This window comes from Filicampus tigris, chromosome 14 (assembly GCF_054856515.1).
Source record: "Filicampus tigris isolate MCC_2025a chromosome 14, RoL_Ftig_1.0, whole genome shotgun sequence".
Lineage (NCBI taxonomy): Eukaryota > Metazoa > Chordata > Actinopteri > Syngnathiformes > Syngnathidae > Filicampus > Filicampus tigris.
Window position 1 is genome coordinate 23,644,163 of NC_141230.1, and position 26,220 is coordinate 23,670,382.

The following is a 26,220-nucleotide window of genomic DNA, read 5'->3' on the forward strand; positions in this document are numbered from 1 at the left end:
AAAGTCGTTCGACGCGCTCCCCGAAAACGCTGCCTCGATCCTCTACCCAAGCTGTTGGACAAACTTGGTCCTTCCAAATACTTGAACCGCAAGGGACTTTCATCTTATGAAAACATAACTATCCAGAATGTCATATCATACATCATGAACGTTATCAATGATAAAAACGTGTACGCGGAACGTTGTGTTTTTACGCTTGATGACATCTCGCCAACTAACTGGAACGAGTAGGCCAAGAACGTTGGACTTTAGACCGGCCAGGTGAGCTGGTTACCATGGCAACATGATGTGATGCTGCTGCTGCTGCTGCTGCTGCTGCTGATGATGATGATGATGATGACGACGAAGGCGATGGTGATGATGAGCGTGATAAAGTGGCTGCTGGGTAGTTACCGGGAAACTTTCAAGCACTGCTGGCTAATCTTTAACGGTGAGTCAATTTCACACAAACGCGCACACTTACACGCGCACGCACGCACGCACGCACGCAGACACACACGCAGGCTCACGCGCGCACACACACAGGCACTGCATTTTGATTTTTAGCTGTAAAAAGCCACTCTTTACACACTAGGCAGTGAGGAAAAACTCGATACGAATGTGGCGTCATGAATATTTTCGCTGTGCGTCACCGCAGCGACATGAATGGCGATCAAGCTCGCTCAAATGACAGCACGGGATCACTTTCGCTTGGTTTGGGATACTTGGCATGCAAAAATAAATAAATAAATAAATCGTTCATTCATTCATTCTTTGATTATCCGAGCCGCTCACGAGCGTAATCATCATCATCATCATCATCATCATCATCATTTTTAAAAAGGTAGACTTGACATGCTGTGCTCCCAGTTTCGCTTGTCACTCCACGCGTTAAACAACAAAAACAAACTCATTTTCACCACATTTCGCTCAGATAAAGCTGGCAAAAGCTTTCACGGCTGAATGCTGGCTGGCAAACAGCGTCGCCCCGTGGCAGAGGCGTGCTCAATAAGCACACCACACGTGTTTTTTTCCGGATTCTTTTTCTTCGATTTTTTTTATTGTTTACAGTAATAACTTGTTGTTATTATTGTTGTTATTATTAATCATTATAATTTGTGCAGTAGTAGCAGAACTGATAGTAATACTATAGTACTATTTTCTCGTATTGGCTGTAAATGGAATGGACAACGTATCTATGAGGTATCCGTTGAGCGCTTGTGTCTTTCGACTGGTCTTTGACGCCATCTGTCGGCCAAAGGCTTGCACGGCAGGTGGCGATGACGACGAGAAACAAGTTGAACGACGTTTGCATAATTATGGAAAGCAGGTGAACTCAACATTTTTTGGCAGGAGGCAAACGCCGCACACACGCACAAACTACCACTCGCCCACCCCACACACACACATAAGTCAAAATTGAAGACAATGCTAACACACATGCTAACAACTGTATAATACGAGTGGGCAATTTAGAGTTGTCAATGAAGCTAACACGCTAAGATGTTTTTGAAGTGGAACCCGGAGAAACCCCACGCACGCAGGTTTAAACCGAGATAAATGAAGGAATGCATGTTTTCATTTAAGATTAAAATGCGGGACAAGATCCAGCACGCCCACGACCCTCGTATGGATAAGCGAGGAGGATAAGCGGTTCAGGTAATGGATGGATTGTATTATTTTCTCCATTTATTTGATGTTAACCACTTGCAATAAGCAAAACATCAACAGTGGCAACCTTTAAAAAAATGAAAGGTATAGTGATTAAAAAAAAAAATGAATGAATGAGTGAGTGGGTGAATGAATGGGTCAGGGTCCGATGCGGCTGAAATTCGTATGTTGATTTATAGATTGGAGGTGATTGGCTATAGATGTGGTTGTTGTGGGTGCCGGCACGTGTGGGGGTTATGGCAATGAAGTAGCGGATAATTTTGCTAAAACCAGTGTCAACCGTCCGTGCACGTCTCAGAGTGCCCTTGGCTGTAATGGAATGTCATACCAAAATTAGGGAAATTGTACATGATGAATGGCAACAACTTTGGAACACCGAGCGGAGAGGGAGGCCATTTTTTCACATTAATCCATTGGTGGGGTGTACTATTCCTTCAAGCTTTACCAGGAGGGATGAAAAAACGGCCCCGGCTTCCCTTGGGTCACTGTGGGCTGGCTGGTGAGCTTCATTTATTAGAGGTTGCTGCATTGTCCTTTCTATGCGCAGAAAGGAAGGTGATGGCCGGTGCGTTCGGTGGGTTGGGTTATGAGGGAATAGCTTTGAGGGAGGTGTTGGGGCTGAGTGTTTCATTGGTGGAGAGGGGAAGGCTAGTTTTGTACTTGCACTTCTTGAAAAACTCTGGCTTGTATTCAAACATGTATGTGTGTAGGACACCTGACCAGTGGAGGACAGCAATGCACTTATTTTGCCCAGACTGCCGGAAAGGAGAAAGAAAGAAGCGGCCGTGGTTCGCCAGAGGGCGCCGTTTCCCCCCTTTCTTTTTTTTTGGGTCTTGTGCGGTGCACTGAGGAGGAAGCGGAAGCAGGAATGTGGGACTTGATCGGAGACGACCGAGGAGGAAGAAGAGTCAACTCTTGACAAATCTTCGCCACTCTTGACACTTTTCTCACTTGCAGCCGACGGACGCGAGGCCAACATGAAGGTGAGCGCCGGATGACAACTTTGACAAACCTTTCACCAAACTTGGTTCGCAGCCCGCCCTCTTCGCTCAACTTTCGCCCCAAAACTTGCTTAACTTGTTAGTGACGTTTATTATTGTTTGTTTTATTTTTATTTTTTTTCGGCGAACGCGTTCCTACTCGTGACCTTGACGACAAAGGAGTTGGAGAGTGATTTTATTGAAGCGGGAGTTCAAGTGGCTAGCGACGCGCTCAACTTGTGTTGGAGTCGCGTTCTCGACATTGGGGGCAGGCAGGCGGGCAAGCAGGCAGGCAGGCAGGCAGGCAGGCAGGCAGGCAGGCAGGCAAGCAGGCAGGCAGGCAGGCAGGCAGGCAGGCAGGCAGGCAGGCAAGCAGGCAGGCAGGCAGGCAGGCAGGCAGGCAAGCAGGCAGGCAGGCAGGCAGGCAGGCAGGCAGGCAGGCAAGCAGGCAGGCAGGCAGGCAGGCAAGCAGGCAGGCAGGCAGGCAGGCAGGCAGGCAGGCAGGCAGGCAGGCAGGCAGGCAGGCAGGCAGGCAGGCAGCCAGCACGACGAAGACTTCAACTTGTGTAATCGTCCGCACAAGTTGCGCGGTGACGTCAAACGTCAACACCAGGTCGGGAAAGTTATGTCAGTCACACTCCAGCTAATGTCCACATCAAGATAAACGATGTAGCGATGCTTTAAAAGCCTTACTAAGATGCGCAACCTAATTGGTGACACTTGTCACTTGCATTTTATGAGGTATATAATTAAACGTCTTTAAAATGTCACGAACTAGATCGAAAAGACGTGGAAGGATGACGAAATGGTTTGTTTTGGCATCCTCACGTCTTAATAGTCTTCCCAATCAGAATTTCACGACATTAAGCGTTTGTAAAATGCCACAAACGTTATTGTTCTGTATCGTAGTGTTTAGTGCTAAGAAAAATGATTTCTCTAACTTGACATTTAACGACGTCATGGGAAAACCAAAAGACATTTTAGAAACATTTCACGTGATAAGATAACTCGTTTATGACACTATCAAGATGTTTCATGCCAAACTAAACGATTTGGAATATTTTCTGTACCAACTAGTTGGATGAAGTAACTCGTTTTACGATGTGAATATCGCGTAAGCGAAATGCTTCACAGTGTCATCAAAACCAAGTGACATTTTAAAAACACAAAATGTGATTTTCAAAAATGGTTTATATCAATATGTTTAATGACAAGCTAAATGAGTTGGTGATGTTATTTTCTGGAAACTGGCTAATCTGATGTAATAACTAGATTAATGATGTGGTGAAATACAGGCTAGAGCCATTCTCGAAAACGTTTAATGCCATAACAATCTAGCTAAAGATTCTGTAGCTGCCCTTGACATCAATAAAAAGGGACGGCGTTGCGTTCTACAGGTGCAAAACTTTATTTCTCCAATCTTGAGCACCGTGAAACTAAAACATACAAAAATACAATTCACATTACATTTACTAAACAAAACACACAAAAATACAATTCACATTACATTTACTAAACAAAACACACATTCGGTTGTTGATCGATTTTACCAACAAGTCAATACAGCCAGCACCCGCCACGTGCCTCGCTTCGCCTACCAAGGGTGCAAACCTCCCTTCGTCCTGCTCTCAACCAGCCGACGCCGAAACAACTGCGATCGGCAATCGACACATACCCCGAGAATCAGGTACAAAAAATAAAACGCAGGGATGGACCGATTGCGTGCACTTACATTGTGCCTTTCCTTTACCGGTACCCGACGACCCCTTTCATGACCGTGCACAGGCAGACAGGCGTTTGTCAAGGGTGGCGTGTGACGTCACCTCATGTTATTTTCGCAGCACGCTCCACCCCGAAAACAATTAGCTAATTGATCAATTCATTTACTAATGCTGGCCACTTACAGATTCTTTCATGGAATTTGGGGGATTTTTTTTCAATAACTCCCTATTCATTTCAGTAATATGCGCAGAAAAAAATTCTGTCACACCAACATACGTTTTGTGTGTGTGTGTGTGTGTGTTTTTTTTTTAATAAAGTCTTTCATTATGTTACAAAAAACTGAGTAGGGATTGTAGATTTCTTTTAAATGTCATGAATAGTTTGTGACACACTATCATGATTATTACTACTAACAATGTTTCCTGCCAAGTGCCAAGATAAACAACTTGGTCGATTGCAAATGGGCTTTCACAATTGCAAATGGCGCTTTTCCACCGCTTTTATAAGGTGCTTTAAGCGCTTCACACTGACTGACTTGTCATTCACCTCGTGGCGACGCCGCATCGGGGGCATCTGGGGGTTCGGTATCTTGCTCAAGGACACTTGGACAGCGTCACAGGGGCCGGAGATGGAACCCACAAGGTCTGGGTTGCGAGACAACCAATCTACTACTGAGCCATGGCCACCCCCAATTTAATGAGACTTGATTCCTATTGACAGTAATCTTTTACCAAAAGCCTTCATGTTTGAACAAAGAGCTTAGAGCCATGTTCTCAATGTTTAAAATACTGCTGAGTGACATTGCAGACATGTTGCTAACCTCAATTAGTCACTGATTGCTAAGAAGTACGACAAGTAACACTGTTTTTTGATGACATATCGTCCTTGTGTGTGTTTGACTTTTTCTTTGGCTTTTAAAAAATGCTATCAACCCTTCCGTTAGTTCCATGCTCTGATTACAACTGTGAAAAAGACGCCGCTTGAGTCACATTTGTCATGAACGTCAAGACTGAGCGCATACGCTCTGCTAACAAGATGAGCAGTTTTACTTTTCGCTTGATTAGAAAGAGTTCAAAAAGTGGCCTGACCGCACTGTTACAAAATGTGCTCCAGTTTGTCGCTCCAAAGGACAATTTTCATGATTTCCAAAGGCGACATTTGCATCGGGCCATTTGTTGTTGTTGTTGTTGTTGTTGTTGTTGTTGTTGTTGTTGTTGTTGTTTACACTCCAAGTAAGTTGAAGTGCATTTGTTTGTGTGAGTGAGTTTGCATGTGTGTGCCTCTGCGTTGATGCCTTGAATTTGTTTACGAAAATCACACACGCACACACTCCAGACGGGAAGCTGTTGCGCCGGTGGCCGTAAACATGTATTTCCTGTTTCACACGTCCTCGTCCCAGCTCCTCTATTTTTGGCCCCGGTCTCCCTTCGTAGCGCCCGTCGTGTCCGTAGCGATCGTTGGGCAGTTCCGGCCCAACGGTTCTTCAAATTTTCCCAGCGGCTGACTCCAGTTGCCCCAGCGGCCTCAATGGTCGCGGTGGTTCACGGTGGTTCACGGTGGTTCACGGTGGTTCACGGTGGCTCACGGTGGCTTCTGTGGTTCCGGTGGCTTCAACGGCCCCGACTGTTTCCAGTTGGGCCGTTGATTCTAAGCGGTCAAAGTGGTTCCCACCGGTGCCACTCTCTCCCTTCATCAGATCCGATGCTCTATCGTAGCAAGCAAGCCATTTCAGCGCATCGTTGTCCAGGTTCATCACGGAACCCGGCGCGAGCGCCAGCTGGTGCCGCTGATGCCAGCCGTCTCAGTGGTCCATATGGCCTCCGTGGATCCGACCAATTCCAGTGGTCCCAGTGGCCGTTGTGGCTCCAGCGGCGTCGATGGTTTTTGTCTTCTCAGTGCTTCTAACTGTGCCAATAATGCCACGAGTTCCCGAATGCCACGTCCCAATGCTTATTATAGTGTCTTCAGTGGTCCCGGCGGTACCAGTGCTTCTCATGGTTCCATTGGTCCCTGCGGCCTCCAGGGTTCCAATGGTCCCAGTGGTCCCTGTGTTTTCAATAGTGAGTTTGAATCATTCCAGTGGTTTCAACTCCTTCCAGCGGTTCTATTGGTACCGCTGGATCTGTTGCTTGTAATGGTTGCAGTAGGCGCTCCGGTTCCAGCGTCCCATCTGCTTCTCATGGTTCCCTGTCTCTTCTTGTGTCCTCACAGGTATACTAGCGGCTGTGGATGTTGCCGTAGCAACCATGGAGAGTCCTGCCATCCTTCTGGACCCAGTCCCGCCTCCAGGTGCTCCTCCTTCCTACCTGTCAGGTTTGGTCACAGGATCCTTAATGACTCATTGTTGTGGCTCCCCAGATGGACCTCCAGATGGCAGCGCCGGGCCTAACTGCAGCCTGGCGTCCCTTCGACGGCGGGCCTGGGCCAAGAGTAGGGAGTCCACTTGGCAGCAGACGCAAAAAGCCCAGACCTCGGGCCCCCCGCAGAGACCCCCGCACGAACCCCTGCCAGACTGCACTGAGTCCAATGGAGATCCAAAGAAGACCTCTGAAGGAGCAGGTCAACCTCACCATCTCCACTCTGACACAGTGTTGTTTGTTCATGGACCTTGGCATACCATAGATGTGGGTCTTTGATGTGGTTGCTCCATCTGGTTCTTGGATCTTGGTGATACGTGGAATTATTTGATCCTGTTGCTAGATCTGGTTCCTGGCATGTGGTCGGTAGGTCTTGCGCTAGGTAGGTCTGTTTATTGGTTGTATGTTTTTGGATAAATGTAGATCTTTGGTCTTGGTAATAGATGTAGTTCATGGATCTTGGTTGGAGCTGGGTGATGTGACGATAGAAAAGACTCTGTCGTGTCAACTTTCGACAATTGTGTCATTTGTCGTCTGCAGCAAATTGCGTGCAATACAAACATCATAGGAAACTTGATTTGATGGGCGCAAGCTTTCGCTTATCAATCTTATGCCAGACAGGTGGCAGTCTGAACAACAACACAGGGAAATGAGTCATATGCAGTACATTGTCATCCTACATCAGGACCGTAGGGTGCAAAATGAAATGCAAGAGTCAATAAAAATGAACAGATAAAGAGGTGGGTGTATGCAGATGCCGCTGCCGCAGCCGCAGCCGCAGCCGCAGCCGCAGCCGCAGCCGCAGCCGCTGCCGCAGCCGCTGCCGCAGCCGCTTCCGCTGCCGCTGCCGCAGCCGCTTCCGCTGCCGCTGCCGCAGCCGCTGCCGCAGCCGCTGCCGCCGCTTTGGGAAGGAATCAAGTAACAACAAGAAAACCCTCATTCTGGAAAAGGTTGATAGGGTTCTTTGATTATGTTGTCGATATCATTCTTGAAGCTCGGTGAAAGCTCCAGCTCACAAATCTTGCTGATAGACCTGGTTCATGGATCTTTGACCTTGTTGATGGGAGTTAATTATGTTGACACATTTCGATGATGTGGTTTATGGATCTGGATCATAAATCTGGTTCTTTGACCTTGTGCGTAGATCAGCTGCTTGATGTTGCGATGATCTGTTAGAACTAGTTCTTTGATGTCGGTAAATCTGCTGCGCTCTTTTTGTTTTTTTTCAACCTGTACAACTGCAGTGTGTAGTTTACTTGGAGTTCGGATAATAACGCTCGTTGCTCGTCAAGACGCTCGTTGCCGGCGATTCGGGTCAGCTATGTGAAGCGCTACACAAGCAGCATCTGACCTGCCACAAATGCTTCCTGCTCGGATGAACTTGTTTTATGAAAACAACGTGTTCGTGTTTGCGCACCCTGGAGGATTTTCATCTGGTGACTGTTTGCAGACGTTAGCACGCCGCTAGCTGTTATGCTAAGCGCGGCCAATACTATGCCAGTCAAGTATTTCCCTGGCGGCGCAGTGGTTACGGATGGAAATGTTTTGTTTTGTGCTCCTGTTTCAACACGCCACGCGTTGACTTTTGTGCCTCGTTCTCGCCTGCCTGCGCTTATTTGTCAGTGTCGTTTACTAAAACAAACACACACAAGGGAAAAAAAGTCATAAGTGGCTGTGCCGGAAGGTTGAGGGGATTCATTTTGTTTTGTTTTGTAACCACATTTATTGGCACGCCGTTGCCTCTCTTACTCTTTGTCGCTTTTGCAGAACTGGCTCCCAACAAGATCACCTGCTGGCTTGACCAATGCAGGTAAGTCGCTCGGCTTGACAGCCCCCACAAATCTGCTCGGAGAATGTTCAGTAGTTCCTGAGCCCGATTTCAAGCCTTTAATATTGACGCCGGTTTTCATTTCACGCCTTGCCAGCCAGGGGTGCACGTACAGCCCGTCCTCCCTCGCTCAGCTGCTCTTCAAGAGCGCGTACCTGGGACGGCTGGTCCTCAGAATCCACTTTTTCAAAACGACTTCTTAACGGCCGGACTGCATAATTGTGTTGGCGTTTGGGTAAATTATAAAGTTTCTTTGAGTCATACCCGTGGACTAGTTGATGAAGAGAAAGAAGCAGCTGCTAAGGCAGGCGTAAAATGACCCATTGTTTGTGTGATCTGCATGTTTCGGATGGGAAAAATAGTAGCGCCATCTAGTGGTCGAGTGAAAAAATGGAAGCTTTGAACAAAGTTGGTTTCTGGGACAATAAAAATGTTGCCTTGTCGTATTTTGTTGCGGCTTTGCCACGTTTGGACAATTTCCAGAGGTGACAATATGAAAAATGCCGCAATTGTCTGGTGACAGACAAAGTGTCTTGGCAAATGAGAAGAAACGGAATGTTTGGAACATTTGAATAAAACAACAACAAGTTCATTCTCAATAGTTCCAGCAGTGTTTCTACATAGCGTAAAATCCTGTGAATCCTGTCATTACTGATTTGTAGCCTGTTTTACACACAAGGTGATTCACAGACTGTGTGCAACATTTAAAAGCACTTACAAACCGAGTGAAAGCGGAAGTCAACCCAAATATTTTCCTTTCCACAACATGTTCTATGCAGGCCCACTAGTTGAAACGCGGCATTCTGATTGATATCGCGCCGTTTTCAGCCAAGTCCGGGGGAGGCCGTTTTGTCACTTCTGCTGACTGAAAATGACATCAGAGTTACTCGGGCAACGACCAATCGTGGCTCACAGCTTCAGAAAACAAGTCAGCTGTGATTGGTCGTTATCCGAGCAACTGTGATGTCATTTTCAGATGACAGAATTGACAAAATGGCCGCCCCCTGAGATGGCTAAAAACGGCTGGATTTTGCGACTTAACTCTTATCCCACAAACGTAATATCAACTAGAATTAGACTAGTGGATGCGCATTTCAAAATCCCAAATCATTTTGGGGGGGTTGACTTCTCCTTAAAAAGCAAAGTCAAGAAATGAAAATTAGGTTACTCAAAAAGAGCAGACAGTGCAAAAACAAGATTTGGAAAGCGTGATTCTCAAAATGATTTGAAAGAACTTAATCATGGGTACGGAATAGAGCATCATATTTAACCTGGATTTGAAAGCATTTACACTTCCTTGGTATGTTTTGAATCTTTTTCCGTCATTTTATTTCACTTTGACAAAAAAGGACACCATCAAATCAGGGGACTGTATTGTATACCCGTGTAGAGAAAAAATTCCTTTTGAAGGGAGCGTATTATACACGGGTGCGCATTATTCACGGGATTTTACGGTAATCAAATGTTATTTATGAAGAAAGAAGTAAATTAAGTGAAGTGTCAAAAATCTTACGTTTACTTTAACAGGTCAACTTACCAGTGCCGGTTAGCAACATGCTACTTTGATTGAGAAAAAAAAAAAAAAATCATCTCAGGAAAGACGCTTCTTGGATTGAATAGAGTCGGAGCTCTATCTTGTGGACTAAAGGCCCAATGGCCCGACATGGCGTTTCGATGAAGGCTACATGGAGGTTTTAACAGTAAAGCATTTGAAAAGTCTTGGGCCTAGAAAAATCCACAACGCAAAAGGAGGGTTGTCGCCCCCTAGTGTAGTGGAGGTGCCGACGGCGTGCTAATATGCAAACCAACGAGCCTACTCTGTTTCTTTTTCCCTGATGATTCAAGGTGTGTTCAGTTGTGTTATCAGCCCACTGACGTAGAACCGACACACAGCCTTTGCCTGGATGTACGCACGCACGCACGCACGCACACGCCCAAGTAGACGCTGTCAAAAGCTGTCGAGACAAGAGAGAAAGTCAACAAAGGAGGAGTTGCCTCTTCTGCTCCTGAGTCAACAGTCTTATCACACACGCGCTCACACACAGTGTTGCCGTGTATGCTTAATCACTCATTACCACGGCAACCGCCACGGGGCCCAACATGGTCGTCTGTCGGAGGACGTGCGAACGTGGCGGCTGCTCCAACTTACGCAAGCTTTGATAGTGCGGGAATATGCGTTGTAAGGTGCGTTGGTCAATTTGTGTGAGTGCGTGTTTGCATATTAAGTGTGCAAATGTGTGTGTAAAGAAGAGCGTGTGAATGTTTACACTTGTGTGAGAGAAAGTGTGTTCATGTTATTTCTAGTGAATGTGTGAGAGAAAAAGGTGTGTGTAAAAATTTAGGGATAGGTGTGTGTGTGTGTGTAAATGTAAAGGCGTCTTATTGTTTGCGTGGGTGCGCGCGCGTGTGCAAGGCTAGCATGAAGTTTGTCCCATTGATAAGAGCGTGGTCTTGCATAAGCATGTGTGGCTGCCGCTAGCTCGGTGGCCAAGCAGCTCTCAGCGAGTCGGTCCAGTCCAGTCCAGTCTAGTTGGCTTTGGCCCACGCCGCCGCGGTCTAATCAACAGGTGACCCGCTCGCTGCCGTGCAGCTGCGTAGCCTGCCGGACAGGTAAGGTAAGTCTGGGTCCGCTAGCATCCACCAGCATGCGTTGTTAGCCTTGTAGCAGCCTGACAGGAAATTAGCGTCGCATAATCAGTCCCTTCACCCGGAGCCACAGAAAGGAGCTAGCCTAGCCTGTTTTGTTACGCAACCTTGTCGTGTGTGTAAATGTAGGGATCGTTGTGTGTGTGTGTGTGTGTGTGTTAATTTACAGGGATGTTATCGTGTGGGCGAGTTGTTTTTGTTTTTTTCTGGTGCCCCAGCATGTTGTTTTTGTGTTTGCTAGGACGCCGCTGGCTGTGTCACTAGACGATCAGAGCGCACCCGTGTGCAAAGGTAAGCGCTTCCTCGACGCAACATCCGACTTGCGCGCGCATGGCCAAGGCATTGACGCCGGCGTTTGTCAACGGCCAACAGGGGCGGCGCGGAACGGCTGCAGCTTCGAAGATGACCTTTCGCTGGGAGCTGAAGGTGAGGAGGTCGCCGTTCCCCCGACAGCCAGAGCGGCGCATCGAGTCCCGATCACCTTCAAATTGAAATGAATCGTACCGTATCCTGTTGTAACCTCACTGACGGGAATCACCATATCCTAAATGGTATCGCATCACAAGTGGTCTGCTAGTGTGGCCGGTTGCGAATGCTATTGTACCGGAATTGGACTGAGGCCCGTCTTATCAAACTTGGCTTCAATTGTATGGTGCGGGCGCTATGGCAATCGCGGCATCGCGGGAATCCAAATATCGTCGCTGAACTGGATCGCAGAGCCTCATATCGGAAGTGGAATGAATCCTATGCACCCGTAACCGGAACGAATGATGCCGTCCATCTCAGAACTGGAGCGAATCGTAGCTAGAGGGACTCCTCTCCCGTCGGAATCGTTTGGATGTCAGGATTATGATTGCGCGTATCACTACTTACTGTAGTCGTTGACGTTGTTCTTTTGGTGCGATTGCAGCCGACCATCTTCAGTCCATCAACAAGAAGACGGGATCCTGGTGAGTCGTCTTTGTCTTGATCATCTTCTCCTCCTCGATGCGCCAACGTCCTGCCGCAGCTTCCGCTCACTTCCTGTTTTGCCCCCTAGTGGCAGTCTGGCCGCCGATCAGAAGAGGGATCAGTACAAAGAAAAAGGGCGAAGTATGAACTCCACCGGGTCCGGAAAGAGCAGCACCGTGTCCAGGTCGGTACCCGTACGCGCTCGTGACTACTGCCACCTACTGGCGAGGGGTTGGTGGTGCCTTCAAGTGCTAATTTTCAGTCAGGACTCGATATTTTCTGTTCCTCTAAGGGTCGATGTACTCATGTCATTTCGTTTCCAGTGGAGTAGCATCTCGTTAGCATTGTGGCTACTCACTTTGCTAGCCTGGACGACTTGACTTTTTCAGGCTAGTTTGTATTTTTTGACTTTTTTCATAACATTTTGCCAACTTGGGGGGGCTTTTGTTTTTCTCGACCTTTTCCATATAAAAAATAAAAGCCCTTTTTTTTTTTTTTTGACCATGAAACTTTCCACTTTCTCACAACTTAACTCTCATAACTAAAAATCTCAACATGGATGAGGGAGGAGTAGCCCATGATTATTTTTATGATTTATTACTACTACGATGATGATGATTGTTTTGATTATGAAACCCATGAACTATTGCACAGTATTTGTGTTATCAGCGTGTATTCACTAGCATGTGTGGCGGTGCACCCGCAGCGTGTCGGAGCTGCTGGACCTGTACGAGGAGGACCCGGAGGAGATCCTGCTGAATTTGGGTTTCGGGAGGGACGAACCCGACATGTCCTCCAAGATCCCCTCGCGCTTCTTCAACAGCTCATCGGCGGCGCGCGGCATCGACATCAAGGTAGGAAAATGTTGACGTCGGTCGCTCCAAATCCAAATAAGCTAACGTAGCATACTGTCAAGCTAAGCCCTTGTAGCGTAGCGTTAGCATGTTGGCTCTTCAGCTAACAATGGTGTAGTGTTGTTCCACTTCCTGTTCCGTGGTTATTGTCACATTCTGGTTCAGGATAATTAGAGGCTGAAATTTTTGGGGGGAAATCCTGTGGCATTCCCAAGGGATGGAAGTCAACTTTACCTTTAGGACAGGATGGGAGCTGTTTTCACCGGGACGTGACGAGACAGGATTGATTATTTATTTAGCTACCGGTATTTGTTTATTTAGTTTTAAATTTTGGAAGGGGGAATTTATGAGAGGGGTGAAATTTTGAGAGGTGTACATTTTTTGGGAGCCACAAAATATTGGGAGAGCGAACAAATAGGGGTGTGCTCATATTGGGAGGTGTAGAAGTTAGGACGGTTCAAAAGATGGGCAAGCAAAAACTTCTGAGCGTTGCAAAAACATCGGAGGCGTCCAACTTTAAGAGGCCTTGGCGCCCGTCTGTGCCAACTGCAATGAGGCCTCCCATTTCGCAGCCACCAAATATTGGTGGGTGTCACATTTTGGAAGGAGCAACATACTGGCAGGTGCAAACCTTTGGCAGGTGCAAAACGTTTTAGGAGGCAAGATTCTGAGAGGTGCAAAATATTGGGAGGCATCAAATATGGTGAGGTTGTTGTTGTTTTTTGGTGGACGTGATCACTTTGTGTGCTTGCAGGTCTACCTGGGAGCTCAGCTTCAGCGAATGGAAGTGGAGAACCCCAACTACGCTCTGACAAGTCAGTGCCCGCTCAAGAGTCGTCAGCTTTTTCTTTGTCCTACTTGCCGACACCATTTATTGGTGGCGTTAGCATTAGCATCGGTTGCTAGCAGCATCAATGCCATTTTCTCGGCCGGAGCGGTACAGCTCGCCACCTCCCTCTCGCTCGCGTTTCGGCATTGATGCCGGTCGCCAGGGCAACCGCTGCCACACACCACAAAGCTGTGCTTGTGTGCCTCTCACACGCACTCACTCAATCGGTAATACTCTCACGCGCACTCGCATGGCTAACACTCACGCCTTTGTGCTCTAACAGACATTTTAACATGCACACACGATCGCTCACTCCCTAACACACACAAGAACACAGACAGTCACACGTCACGTCTCTCTCGCACTAACATACACACACACACACACACACACACACACACACACTTTGCTTCTCACACTTAATGGACACTAAAATTCACACACTTAATTGCACCCTCATACATTCATGCGCTTTTGCACTCCCACACGCCTGAACATGCTGACACTCTCATGCGGACAAACGCACTCACATTCTCACTCAGTCACTCTCACCCACGCGTGCCCTTGCGCTCTCACGCGCACACCAACGTGCACACACGCTCACTGTCGCGAGCACGCGTGTCCTCTCATGTGGTCACGCACGGACTCACTGGCACCGTGACATCCACTCACTCACACGCCGCACGGCGCGTTGTTTCCAAGATGGCGGCCTTTATTTGGACGCGACTGTCTGGGCCGTTAAACAGGTGGCTGACAAAGCGCTGCCGCTTTTGTCCAAGGAAGTCGCCGTCTTCCAGGACATTCTGCTCCCCGGCGGGACGGTTGCGTAACCGCGCCGACGACGGCGCTCCAACTTGGAGGTCGAGACGGCTCCGCTGGCGCGTTTGTGCGTGCGGCGCCTTAAATAGCTTGCGCGGCGACGGCCCTTTTCACGACTCAGCCTTGAACAAAGCACAAAGCTCCTGATGCTTTGCGGTGCAACCACCTTCCATTCTTCGAGTTGAAACCTTCCCACCATCTTTTTAGCTTCTATTCAAACGAATCGACCGTCCTCACTTTTCATCATATTTTTTTCATTTGCTTTGGACTTTTGAATGGGGGAAAAAAAAAAGAAAAAACGTTTTCATGACTGTCTTGACTCCCCCTCCCCCCTCCCCCATTTGTGACCAACAAATTCTTGAGTATTTTGCTTTCATGTTTTCCAAGATCATCTCATGACAGCCATGTTTATGACTCAACTGACTTTTTGCAGCCTTTGTGGCACTACTATGATTAGTATGATAATGATTATTTCATCATTTCCATAACTTTACATTTTTTTGACTTACCAAAAAAAGGCGTAGCTTTTTGCCGACTAGATGAGACAATTTGTAACTTGAACCGGCTTTGTTGCGCCGCTTTTGTTGCACGCAGCCCATCTGCGGGCTCTCAAACTCGCAGGCTCCCGCAGGATGAGTTTTTGCGGCCGCTACTTAACATAACATAAGTTAAGTTGAAAGTGCGGCCCCACCTGTTTTTTGTTGGGTTGTTTTTTTTTTTTTTAATCCGCTTGTGCGCTAGCGTAGCTGAGGCTCATGTCAACTTTTGACGAAAGCTCTCCTGTCAGCCAGTCCCAGTTGTGTCTTTTTCAACAAGCTGCCGCGAAGAGAAAAATTGCCGAGGAGAAGAAGTTTGCAAGCGTTGTGACCGAAGATTGGGTGGGATGCCCTTTTGGGGAATCGTCGAGCCCCTTTTCTCGATGCGGCCCGGCCGGGCTCCGTGCGCGGAAGTCGACTTTGCGAGCCCTGACCAACTGAATGTGCGGCGACCGTCCGTCCGTCTGTGTGTCTGTGTGCCGTGCGCTAGGTCGCTTCCGCCAGATTGAGGTGTTGACCACGGTGGCCAATCAGTTCATCCAGCTGTACGGTCACGTGTCCGGTCAGGCCGTCCAGAACGTCGGCGGCGGCAGCAGAGATCAAGGTAGGCGTGGCCACCGCCAACGCACTCAAAGCTCGCTTATTTCACGCATTCTCGATATATTTATTTCCTTATTCTTACTGTACGAGTTACATTGGCGGGTCTGTAGAGGCTTTTTTTCTGGGGGGGGTCCAATCATTTCAATGCAACAGTTATTCCACCGCACTACACGCGCACACGTTGGTACCCCCTGTTAATAATCATCAACGACCTACAAAGTACCCGCAGCGGCATATGGCAATCAACGTCCGGGGAGGGGGGGCCACACTCTCAACTTTGGGAATCGTGTGTTGTCACGGGAAGGTCAAGCCGCTCGCCGATGCTCTCGTAGCCTTGACCCACTTTTGACTTTTCACCACCTGACCTCAGGAGGAGGCGAGGTCGCCAAAGAGCAGCCGCCGCCGCCGCCATCGCTTTTCCAGAGGAAAAAATCTGCTCAGAATGTGGCCGACCGTCTGAAGAAGAGCCTGAGCAAGCACAGCCTGCTGACGGCGTCGCCCGGCGCGCCGGGCCGGCCGGCCGACAGGGCGCCGCCCGCCCCCTCCCTCGCCGAAAGTCGGGACGGGCGAGACGTGGACGAGCGGCACGCCGACAAGCACGTCCGCAAGAAGGACGGCTGCTCGCTGGCCACCGTCACCGAGGAAGGCGGCGGCCAGAAGGAGCGACACGCGCAGCGCCGGTAAGAGCCTCGCGCCTTGGCAGCAGCCACTGACGTGGACCATACGCTACTTAGATTGAGGCTACACCCTATTAGGGCTGCTCCCATCCATCTGCCAGCCATCGGACCAAAAGTAGGTGGTCGGCACACGCCGGTCGATGCCTTCCTTTGCCGATCACCCGCCACATCCGACAGGACTTCGTCCACTGAATAGGAATCGCGTTTTCTTGTCAGTGGATGAAAGCAGCTGAATGGCTCAAGTCCATTTCGTAATGCGGAAAGGAGCGTCATACTGTCGCACCCAAATTGAGTTAGCATTTCGGCCACAACGCTAAATGATGCACCCCGAGCCTTTTGTCAACATTAGAAACCGTGTACGTCTTGCCAAGGTCAACAAAAACTAAAGGACGTGGTTTTTTCAAACAGGCAAATGTTAGGCCCGTAATCCGTTGCCCCCGGCCCCCCAAAAAATAAATGGATTATTCATTATTAATTGGCAGGTTATCTGAATTTTCTTTTTCCAAATATGAGAATCGGAATCACCCTCAAAATCCGTATTTGTGGCCCTTAAAGAAAGGGGGGAAAAAAACTCCCCGCCATCTTCGGAGCGATGTCGCAAGTCAGCTGTCGTTTTCCCTCCCAGCCAAAACGGAAAAATGGGCGGCGACTCCGAGCCCGAGTCAGCTGAGCCGGTGGCGGCCAATCACAACGCAGATGAGGTGCGGGTCCCCGAGAAGGCGCCGGCGCCACCGCTGCTAGCTCAGTTGCGCACGGAGAAGGCCGACTCCTTCGACATGGAGGAGGTACGCGAGCTTCGCCGCCCCACATTTGCAAGACTCTTGTATTGCCTTTTCCAGCACTTTCCTTTGCTTTTCATACCTCGTTTTGGGTTTTAACTCTTCACTTTTTCTCCACGTTTAACTTTGTTCTTAACTTCTGTACATTTGTTTTTTTTTATTTTATGACTTTTTCTTAATGTGTTTACAACCTGACTTTTGAATACATATATGTAAATAGACACTGCGTGTGTGTGTGTGTGTGTGGGGGTGTGTGTGTGTGTGCGTGTGGGGGTGCGCGCGCGCGTGCGTGTGTGTGTATATATATATATATATATATATGTGCGTGTGTATGTGTGTATATGTATATGTATATGTGTATACATATGTATATATATGTATGTATATGTATATGTATGTATATGTATATATATATATATATATATATATATGTATATATGTGTATATATATATATATGTGTGTATATGTGTGAATCTGCTCACTTCAGACGAACTTGCAAACAATTTTCTTCTTCTTCTTCTTTCTTTTCTATGTCTTCTTTTCCCTTGACTGCTTTTTCTCGTTGTTGTTTTGTCACGTTGCCATTGTAAAGTGAGTCGTATCGCCACAGATTCAGAGTAACGAAGACGAAGCTCTTCTCTCCAGAACGTCCAGAAGCTCAGGTGAGAAGTCGCATCGGAGTACTTCTTCTACTTCTTATTTTTTTTTTGCGGCGTTCCCGACAAGATTGACGATTGCGAGCGGCGCGGCTGTTTGATTTCACTTTCTGGCTCCGAAGTAAATTTCCATGTCGCGGACGTCTTACGTAAGCGGGCCGGCGGCTGTAAACGGGCTGTCAGGAGCGCTTGATGGGTGGCAGGCATGCGCTCCCTCCCGGGTGGCCCGGGCGAGAGCGGCCCCCGCTGGACGAGGGCGGCAGCGCACTAATGCCGCCCGCCTTTTGCCGGCAGACCTGCTGAGGACGGTGAGCCAGCAGTCGGACAGCAGCGGCTTCGCCGAGGAGACGTCGTCACTGGACGCCGCCGGCAACCTCAAGGTGAGCCACCGCGAAACACCCTTTGACTCCATCTCACCTCTTGGTCCGCTCGCCTCGCACGCGTTCACACGGCAACCTTTAGTGTCCCCACCACAGTTTTACATTTGCATGTTGTTATTGAGTCCTTTACGGTCAATAAGCTGACCAAAGTATTTCACTACAAAATGAAGTGTACCATGTACTTTGATGGATTGGAGTAGTGAAATTGGAATAAAAATCCTCATTTATCATCGGCCAGTGATCAGAACATACTTGGATGTACTCTACGTGGCTCCGTCTCTCAATGAATGGTTTCTGTTTTATTGCCCAAAAGTGAACTGACTATTAGAATAAAATGGAAATTCTATCCGAAAAATATGTATTTTAACAGGAAAATGGTTTTTTTTTCCCCCACCCGTTCTCTCATGAAATGATTGCAAAAATGTCAATGGATCATTTTTTCATTTCATCGTCTTCATTTAATACTTTGCGATAGACATGAATCAGTGAGTTCATTTCAAAACAAAACAATGTTTTAGTAAAATAATCAGTCGCATTCATTTATTTTGCTATTCATAAATAACCGAGTTTTATAAAATAGTTCATAAACATATGCTTTGTTACTTATTCTATTTCGGCATTGTTTTATAAAAAAAAAATCTACTTTAATTTAAAGAAACTGAATGAAATACTGTTTGGTCATTTATTTAATAATCCTTTAGTCTTATTTTCAAGATATTAACCAGTTATTAAATAAATGCAAAACATTAAATGTACATGTAAATATCAAATTGCACAGTTTTTGACGTTTTTTTTTTTTTTCACCATCAATTATTTGATTTTAAAAGATGTGTGTTTAAAATCATTTATTTGAATGACAAAGGAAAAAATATCTATCCCATTTTTTGATTGTGATTATTTTAATTGAAATTAACTGGTAAGTATCCAGTTGTTTCGTAATGTAATCCATAAAATTGGTGCACCGCGTATGGATGCATTTTTCTTCTTTTACTTTTCATTTGATCAATTACAAGAAGTCATTGTATCGTTAATGTAATTGTTTTTTTACAAAGTTCCTCATAAGCTCAACGGACGGCTGAATTGCAAATGTCAAACTGTGAATATGTGGGCTCCACCACATCATTTTCAACATCTCTTTTTTTATTTGTATTTTTATTTTTTTCAAATATTTGGGCTCTGCAGCACACACAGTTTTGAAAGTAGGTGAGTTAAAAACAAAACACAAAAGTTCAAATTTGTGAAATGCAAATGCAGCAATGTTGCCTTCTCATTTTTAATCTTGGTTATTTCAAATGTAATCATGAGTATTAAGCAATAATTCCCTCCCCCAAGTTTTATTTGTTGTACTTTTGACAGTAAATCATTCAACAAAATGTCATTGAAAGCAAACGTAGCTGTAAAATAGTTGAATTTATCCTTTGCTGTGTATTCCCCCCCCCCCAACGTATTTACGTGATGATTTACAAAAAAAGAAAAGAAAAGAACATCCGGTTAAATGTCTACATTTTGTGAACGAGTTGATTTTGGTCCATGAGATTTCAAATGTTGATGTTGATGATGATTGCGTGCGTGTGCTCAGGTTCAGGAGAGCAGCGACAGCTGTGACAGCGAAACCACGGTGACATCGCACCCCTCGCAGGACGCCGCCACGCCCGTCGCTCTCAACCAACCGGCGTTCGACTTGCCCGACGCGCAGGTCGAGGAGTCGCCGCCCGCTTCCGGGGCGCGAAAACAGGAGAGTTCCCGGGAGCAGGAGGACGACGTCCAATGCGACCGGCATTCCCAGCTTGTGCCACAGTACAAGGCCCACCAGCTCCCCAAGAACGTCGCGGCGCGAGGTGACCCCAAACAGGAAGATGCACAGGCTTCTCAGGATGACGGCCAAGAGGACCCGCCCCCGTCCGTTTTGCCGCCTTGGGATCCGTTGTCCCCAGATACGCAGCCCTCCAATCTGCCCGAGTTGAAAGCGCCCACTTTGGAGGCGCTGTCCTTGAAAGCGCCGCCCTCAAATCCGCCGACCTTGAAAGCGCCGCCCTCAAATCCGCCGACCTTGGAGCCGCCGTCCTGGGATCCGCCACCCTCACACGCACGGCCCTCAGAGTCTCCGTCCACAATTCCGCCCTCGGATTCCCTGGCCTCACATGGTGCCTTTGGTCGTCAAGCTCCGGGACCCCGGGCTCAACCGTTCCGTCTCCCCACCTCGGACTCCCCCGTCCTGAGTGCGCTGACTCGCGTCAAGCAGCGTTTGAGCGACGCGGCTCCGCGCTCAAGCAGAAGGCGTCACCGAAGCGGTCTTCCCTTGCAAAGGTCCTCTTCTCTGCCGTCCTCGCTGCTGTCCCCCGCCAGGGTGGTGTCGTCCGTCAAGATCCAGTTGGGGCCGGACCGGGCCTTTTGCAGCCAGCCCCGCTATGCCTTCCGCTACATCCAGGAGCCCGACACCGGCGTGGAGACGGCCGACTCGCCCGCCTGCGTCTCCACCCTGCTCATCCAGAGCACTCCCAAGTGGGGCGCCGCGCCGCGCCCCCCCTTGCGCTCGTCCCGCTCGCTGAGATGCGCCAGCCCCCCGACCGAGTGGCCCTGGATCACCCAGAGCGTCCCTGACCTTTCCTCCGCTCGGCAGCTCTTTGGACACTATGGGCGGGACGGCAGCCCCGTTCCGGGACCGGATATGGTCTTCTCCCCGAACCCCAGCCCCAGCCCCAGCCCCAGCCCCAGCCCCAGACCCGAGACCCCTCTGTCCGTCCCCCCTGTTAACCCATCGCTGCTGTACCCCACAGCTCCGCATCCCTACGCCAGCCTCCCCAACCTCCTCCACCCGCACGCCAACCACTTCACGTTCAACCAGCCGCCTCCTTTGGGTACGCCGCCCCACTACGCCAGCATGTGGAACCTCCCGTCGGGAACTCCCCCCGTGGCCCAGTACCACGCCGGCAACTACCACATGGTCTACCATTCCGTTCCCTACAGTCTGGGTTACCACCACGGCTACGACCTCAGCCCCTTCCCCCCGTTGGCTCCGGAGCCCGTGGCGCATCGGGGCGGCGGTCCTCCGGTTCCGGGCTTCCTCCCGGGTCGTAACCAGGCTCACGGCTCCCACCCCGGTCTCGGGAATAGCTCTCACCTGGGTCCGAATGCGTGTCGGAGCCCCCGCCCGGGTCAGAATTCGGGCCCCTGCCTGGGTGTTGGCCAGGGTCACAGCCCCTACCCTGCTGCTGGCAACAGCCCTAGTCTGGCTCATAGCCTTGGCCACAGCCCCTACCTAGGTGTCGGCCCGGGCCACTACCCGGCTCATAATCTGGCTCACACCCCCCACCCGGGTCTCGGTCCGGGTTACGGTTTGAGTCCGGCTTCCAGTCAGGTGTTGTCCGGTACGGAGATGCAGCTGAGGAGGGTCCTTCATGACATCAGGGGGACCGTTCACAGCCTCAACCAGGTCGGTTCCCGCTCCAAAGTCCTCATTGGGCACGTTAGCCTTGCGAAGGCAAACTTTGTTCAAAATGGGAAACGAACATATTTCAAAAACGCAAAGGCAATTCTTTCTGGGGAATTCTAAGGCCGTTTGAGAGAATTTGAAACTTGTTTCGTCTTGTCCTAAGCAGACATCCATTTTTTTTTCCACACGACTTTAGGAATTGTTTTTTTTCAGGAACTTTTTTTCCATTTGGTTGGGTGGGATTATGCTAAAACAAAGCCCACACACCCCTATGGCAGTGCCAGCTTTTTGAGAAAAGAAAAAAAAGACAAAGGAGCTTGAGCTCTTTTAAGGCGCTTGCAAATGCGTGAGGGTGTGCGGACTTTGGCTGTGTTTCCGTTGCCGAGTATCAACTTGTGTCTTGGCCTTTGTTGCCGCGGCGACATCTCTTGAAAGCTTTTGTCTCGTGGCAGCGGAGCGCCGACGACGCCTGGGACGCGCGTCCCCGAGCCTCCTGCCGACAGGTAAGCGCCCGCGCCGCCGCGCCCCGCGGCCTTGTCCTCCCCCCTTTGACCTTTGACCCCCCCCCCCCAGGCCCTGGGCGAGCTGCGGCAGAAGCGGCGCAGCCTGACCGCCTTCCGGGAGCGGATGGGCGAGCTGGAGCTGTCGGTCGGCCGCCAGCAGGCGCTGGTCTACAAGCACCTGAGTCCCGCCGACAGGTGCGCTAGCCGCCGGCTCTCGCTAGCCGCCGGCTCTCGCTAGCCGCCGGCTCTCGCTAGCCGCCGGCTCTCGCTAGCCGCCGGCTCTCGCTAGCCGCCGGCTCTCGCTAGCCGCCGGCTCGCGCTAGCCGCCGGCTCGCGCTAGCCGCCGGCTCGCGCTAGCCGCCGGCTCGCGCTAGCCGGCCGTGTACATTTGTGCTTGTATTTTTGTGTGCACGAATGCATGTTTGTGTGCGGATGTTTGTGCGCATGTGTCTTGCCTTGTACGTGTGTTTGCGTGCGTGTGCGCAGGCTGGAGGTGGAGCAGCTGGAGTCCCTGCGCTCGGCCGTCCGAGACGAGCTTTTGGAGTTGGAACAGCAGCTGGACGACAAACTGACGGAGCTGACGCAAGACGCGGGGCTGCCCAAGGTAAGCGCGTGCGTGCGTGCGTGCGCGCGCTTGCCTGGAGGACGCCCACGCGAGCAAGTGACTGACGCCCACCTTGTGGCTCCTCCTCCTCCTCCTCCTCCCGGTCAGGACGCGGGCGCGGACGAGGCCTCGGCCAGCTCGACGCTCCGAGCCGTGGAGCCGGTCAGTAGACGCGCTCCTCGGCCCTTTGGCGCACGCTCGCACTCCGCACACTTTGGACTTGCTCTCATGCGCACGCACTCTTCAGTTAGTTGGGCAAATAGAAAAGGCGGAAATTTGAGGCAAATCCTCTCATCTCCTCTGAAGGAAGGAAAGGTGCGGCCTGTTGGCACGGAGCCAAATCCATTTTGCGGGAGCACGTCATCGCAAGCCGCACAAGCGGTGACGTGAAAACGGACAAAAACGGAGGACGTGCAAACGGCAAAAGCGCAAACATCCGATCGATCGCCAACGTTCTCCCATTGAAATGCGAAAACCTTTCCGACGTCCGCACGCCGCCGTTATCGATCGTGCGTGATTCACATTGGACATTTGTCAAATTGCTCATGTGCAAAGGCGCGCCATCTTGCCTCCCTTTAGTTTGCCCGCATTTTCCAAATACCAAAGTTGCTTTGACTTGATTTCATTCATGAGAAGGCTTTTTCGATGTGACTCTTTGTTCTTTTCTTATCTCTGATGATGAGCTAGCATGAGCTTGACTTCTCACCTTGTCGTTTTTGCTCAGCAACGGTCAGGCCCGCAACGGAGCCACTGCGCGTGCGTCGTCTTGTTGTGCCCGAGAAATCAACGTTTCCAGCTACTTTGTACTGCAATATTCCCCACTACTGAAATCCCGTGCAATACTCAACATTCCCCACTACTGTTAGTCTCGTTTTATTTTTACCCAATGCTGTCCCTGACATTTCACTACAGCACTGCAGCACTGTCACTTACTTAGAGTAGTTTTCCTCTGTACTATGTACATGCCAAAATGAGTGTTCCTCATACTTTTTATGTCGATGTAGGTTGGTGTGTATATACATATTTGTATATACACATATTACTGCGTATATTTACATAGGTTTGATCCCGAATGTTTGCCGTCAATGTTATACATTAATGGCCACATTATGCCGCCTGTGTCCCTGTGTGACCTCTGTGATCTTCGCTGCTGTAACAATGAAAATGTCCCCACTGTGGGATCAATAAAGGCATTCTTATCTTATCTTCCTATCTTAGTACTGCAATATTTTTCATTTTTTAAAAAAGAAGGCCAGCTGTTCAAGAAGCCGTACAATGGAAGACGACGACGAGGAGGACTCGGCCGGTCGCATGAATTGCTCCGTTTTGTTTGGCCCGATGCAGAGTCAAACTTGGCGTTTTCTGGCCCATGTTTGGTGGGCTCCAGATCAGGTCACCAAACGGCTCGGCGACGGACTGACTGACTTGTCCCTCTGCTCGGATTCTTTTCTTTCTCTTTTAGGCCTACCGTCATGAAGTCGGCTGAACGCTAATACAAAAGCGATGCCTGATTCTCATTGGCTGATATTTTTTTTTTTTTACCTATTATTACTATTTTCCATCAAGAACAATTTTGTCCACATTTGTATGCGCAGACCCAACAATTATTACTAATATTCACTCATTTTTCTTCCTATTTTTGCAAAGACACACACACACACACACACACACGGTGTAAGCTAAAGCTAACACTGCTAATGTGTGCTTGCGCAGGTGTCAGACCTCCTGAGGGAACAGTTCCTCCTCCAATCAGAGCTGAGCTACGACGAGCGCGCCGCCTCCTCGGACCCCCGCGGCCCGGCGCCGGGGGCGGGCGCGGGAGGGGACCCGCACAGACCCGCCGTCTACCGGGCGTCCATCAACATCACCCCGGCGCCGCCTCCTCGCCCCGAAAGGCGGCAGGACGAGGAAGGAGCGGGCGGCAAAGAGGAGGCGCCGCTGGAGGCGCCGCTGGAGGCGCCGCTGGAGGCGCCGCTGGAGCCGCCGCTGGAGCCGCCGCTGGAGCCGCCGCTGGAGCCGCCGCTGGAGCCGCCGCTGGAGCCGCCCGTGGAGGCGGGACTCGGCAGCGACGACCTGCACCAGCTCATCGCAGAGGTAAACGCTCTGAGGTCAAAGGTCTGCGTGGGTGGAAAATAGTCCAGAAGTCATTTGCATCTTTTCTTTCGATAGCCACTTGTATATCATTTTGCAAAAAGGTCATAAGGAAAAGTGATGTGCTCGATAGCTTTTAAAAAAATAACATCATTTTTTCCCCAAAAGATGTTTATGTTCATCTTGCGACGTTGCCTTTAGATCCGTGAGAGTGTGACGCAGGAAGTGCGGCGGGAGATCTTCAACGAGCTCTTGGCGGCCAGCGGGGCGGGCCGCCTGGAGCCCCGCCTGTAGCCCGGCCGGCGCCGCCCCCATCCCCCCCCCCCCCTCCGCCCGGCGCCTCCGCAACACTGTCGCAGAGCAACACTGAATGTCGCCCGCACTGTGCGCCGACCAACAATCGGCAACTACGGAGACGGCAAAACCAGCGTCGCTCGGGAAAGCGAGCGCGTCTGAGGGACGCGCTTTCACCTTTCACTTGCTTCGCTTTGGCCACTTTGATGGTCTTACCCGCTGCCCCCTGAACTACGAAACCCTGCCGACACTAACGCCAAGACCGGAAAAGTCAAACTTGAGCAGTGGTCCGCAACCGCCGGTCCGCACAGATAGATAAAAGAAAGGGGAGGCGGAAAAAATGCATTACGTCAGCAGGACCTGAAAGAGAACTCACAAGCTCGGCAGGACCGGGACCAGGACCGGGACCGGTCAGCAGGAGCAGAGCCTCTCATCAGGACCAAAAAGTAAGACCGGGACCAGGAAGTAGGGGTAGTAGCAGCAAACAGTCCCCCTCATCAGGACCAGTGCCATCAAATAGAACCCTAAGCACTGAACAGGATCTGTTCTGTGGACCAGCAAGCAGGGACAGTTCCAGCAAGTCAGACCTGGACCACTCAACGAGACTCGTATCAGAAAATCACATCAGTAAACAGAAGCAGGCCCTGTAAGAAGAACCAGAGTGCCAAGGCACCAGGACCAGACTCCGTCAGAAAGACCGGGAGCTGAAAGTAGGAATAGCGCAACCGGTCATCAGGACCAGAAAACACACCAGCAGACAATTGGATTCGGACCTGAAAGCGGGACCAGGAGAAGCCAGGACCAGTCAGGCCTTTTTCGGGCTTACTTTTCAGGCACATCAAAGATCATACACCAGTACTCCAACAGCACTTTTTGTTTGTTTGTGTGTTTGTTTGTTTTTTTTAACCACAACTCACCAGTCTGTCACACAGCAACGCGAGGGATGAGTGTGGGTGGCATTTGTGCCAAGCCAAGCCGCCTGCACGCGCGTGTGTGTGTGTGTGTGTGTGTGGGGGGGGGGGGGGGGGGG

General features: G+C 49.8%; 1 protein-coding gene across 4 annotated transcripts; it reads left to right on the forward strand.

Annotated features, from left to right (window-relative positions):
- Positions 1–18: 18 nt before the first annotated feature.
- Positions 19–26,220, forward strand: itprid2 (ITPR interacting domain containing 2). Of its 4 annotated transcripts, XM_086051844.1 has the most exons (23): positions 357–430; positions 2,361–2,633; positions 6,564–6,641; positions 6,711–6,911; positions 8,477–8,519; positions 11,425–11,474; positions 11,556–11,609; positions 12,094–12,133; positions 12,223–12,318; positions 12,841–12,988; positions 13,743–13,803; positions 15,663–15,776; positions 16,143–16,452; positions 17,075–17,234; positions 17,840–17,891; positions 18,180–18,265; positions 19,845–21,698; positions 22,151–22,201; positions 22,272–22,396; positions 22,688–22,805; positions 22,914–22,967; positions 24,519–24,899; positions 25,098–26,220. In XM_086051844.1, the coding sequence occupies exons 3-23, from the start codon at positions 6,599–6,601 to the stop codon at positions 25,188–25,190; spliced, it is 4,134 nt and encodes a 1,377-aa protein (XP_085907970.1). In that variant the 5' UTR covers positions 357–430; positions 2,361–2,633; positions 6,564–6,598; the 3' UTR covers positions 25,191–26,220. The 4 variants fall into 4 exon arrangements, with proteins under 4 accessions (XP_085907969.1, XP_085907970.1, XP_085907971.1 ...); XM_086051843.1 differs by lacking the exon at positions 2,361–2,633 and having other exon boundaries at positions 19–430; XM_086051845.1 differs by lacking the exons at positions 357–430; positions 2,361–2,633; positions 6,564–6,641; positions 6,711–6,911; positions 8,477–8,519 and adding an exon at positions 9,489–10,721.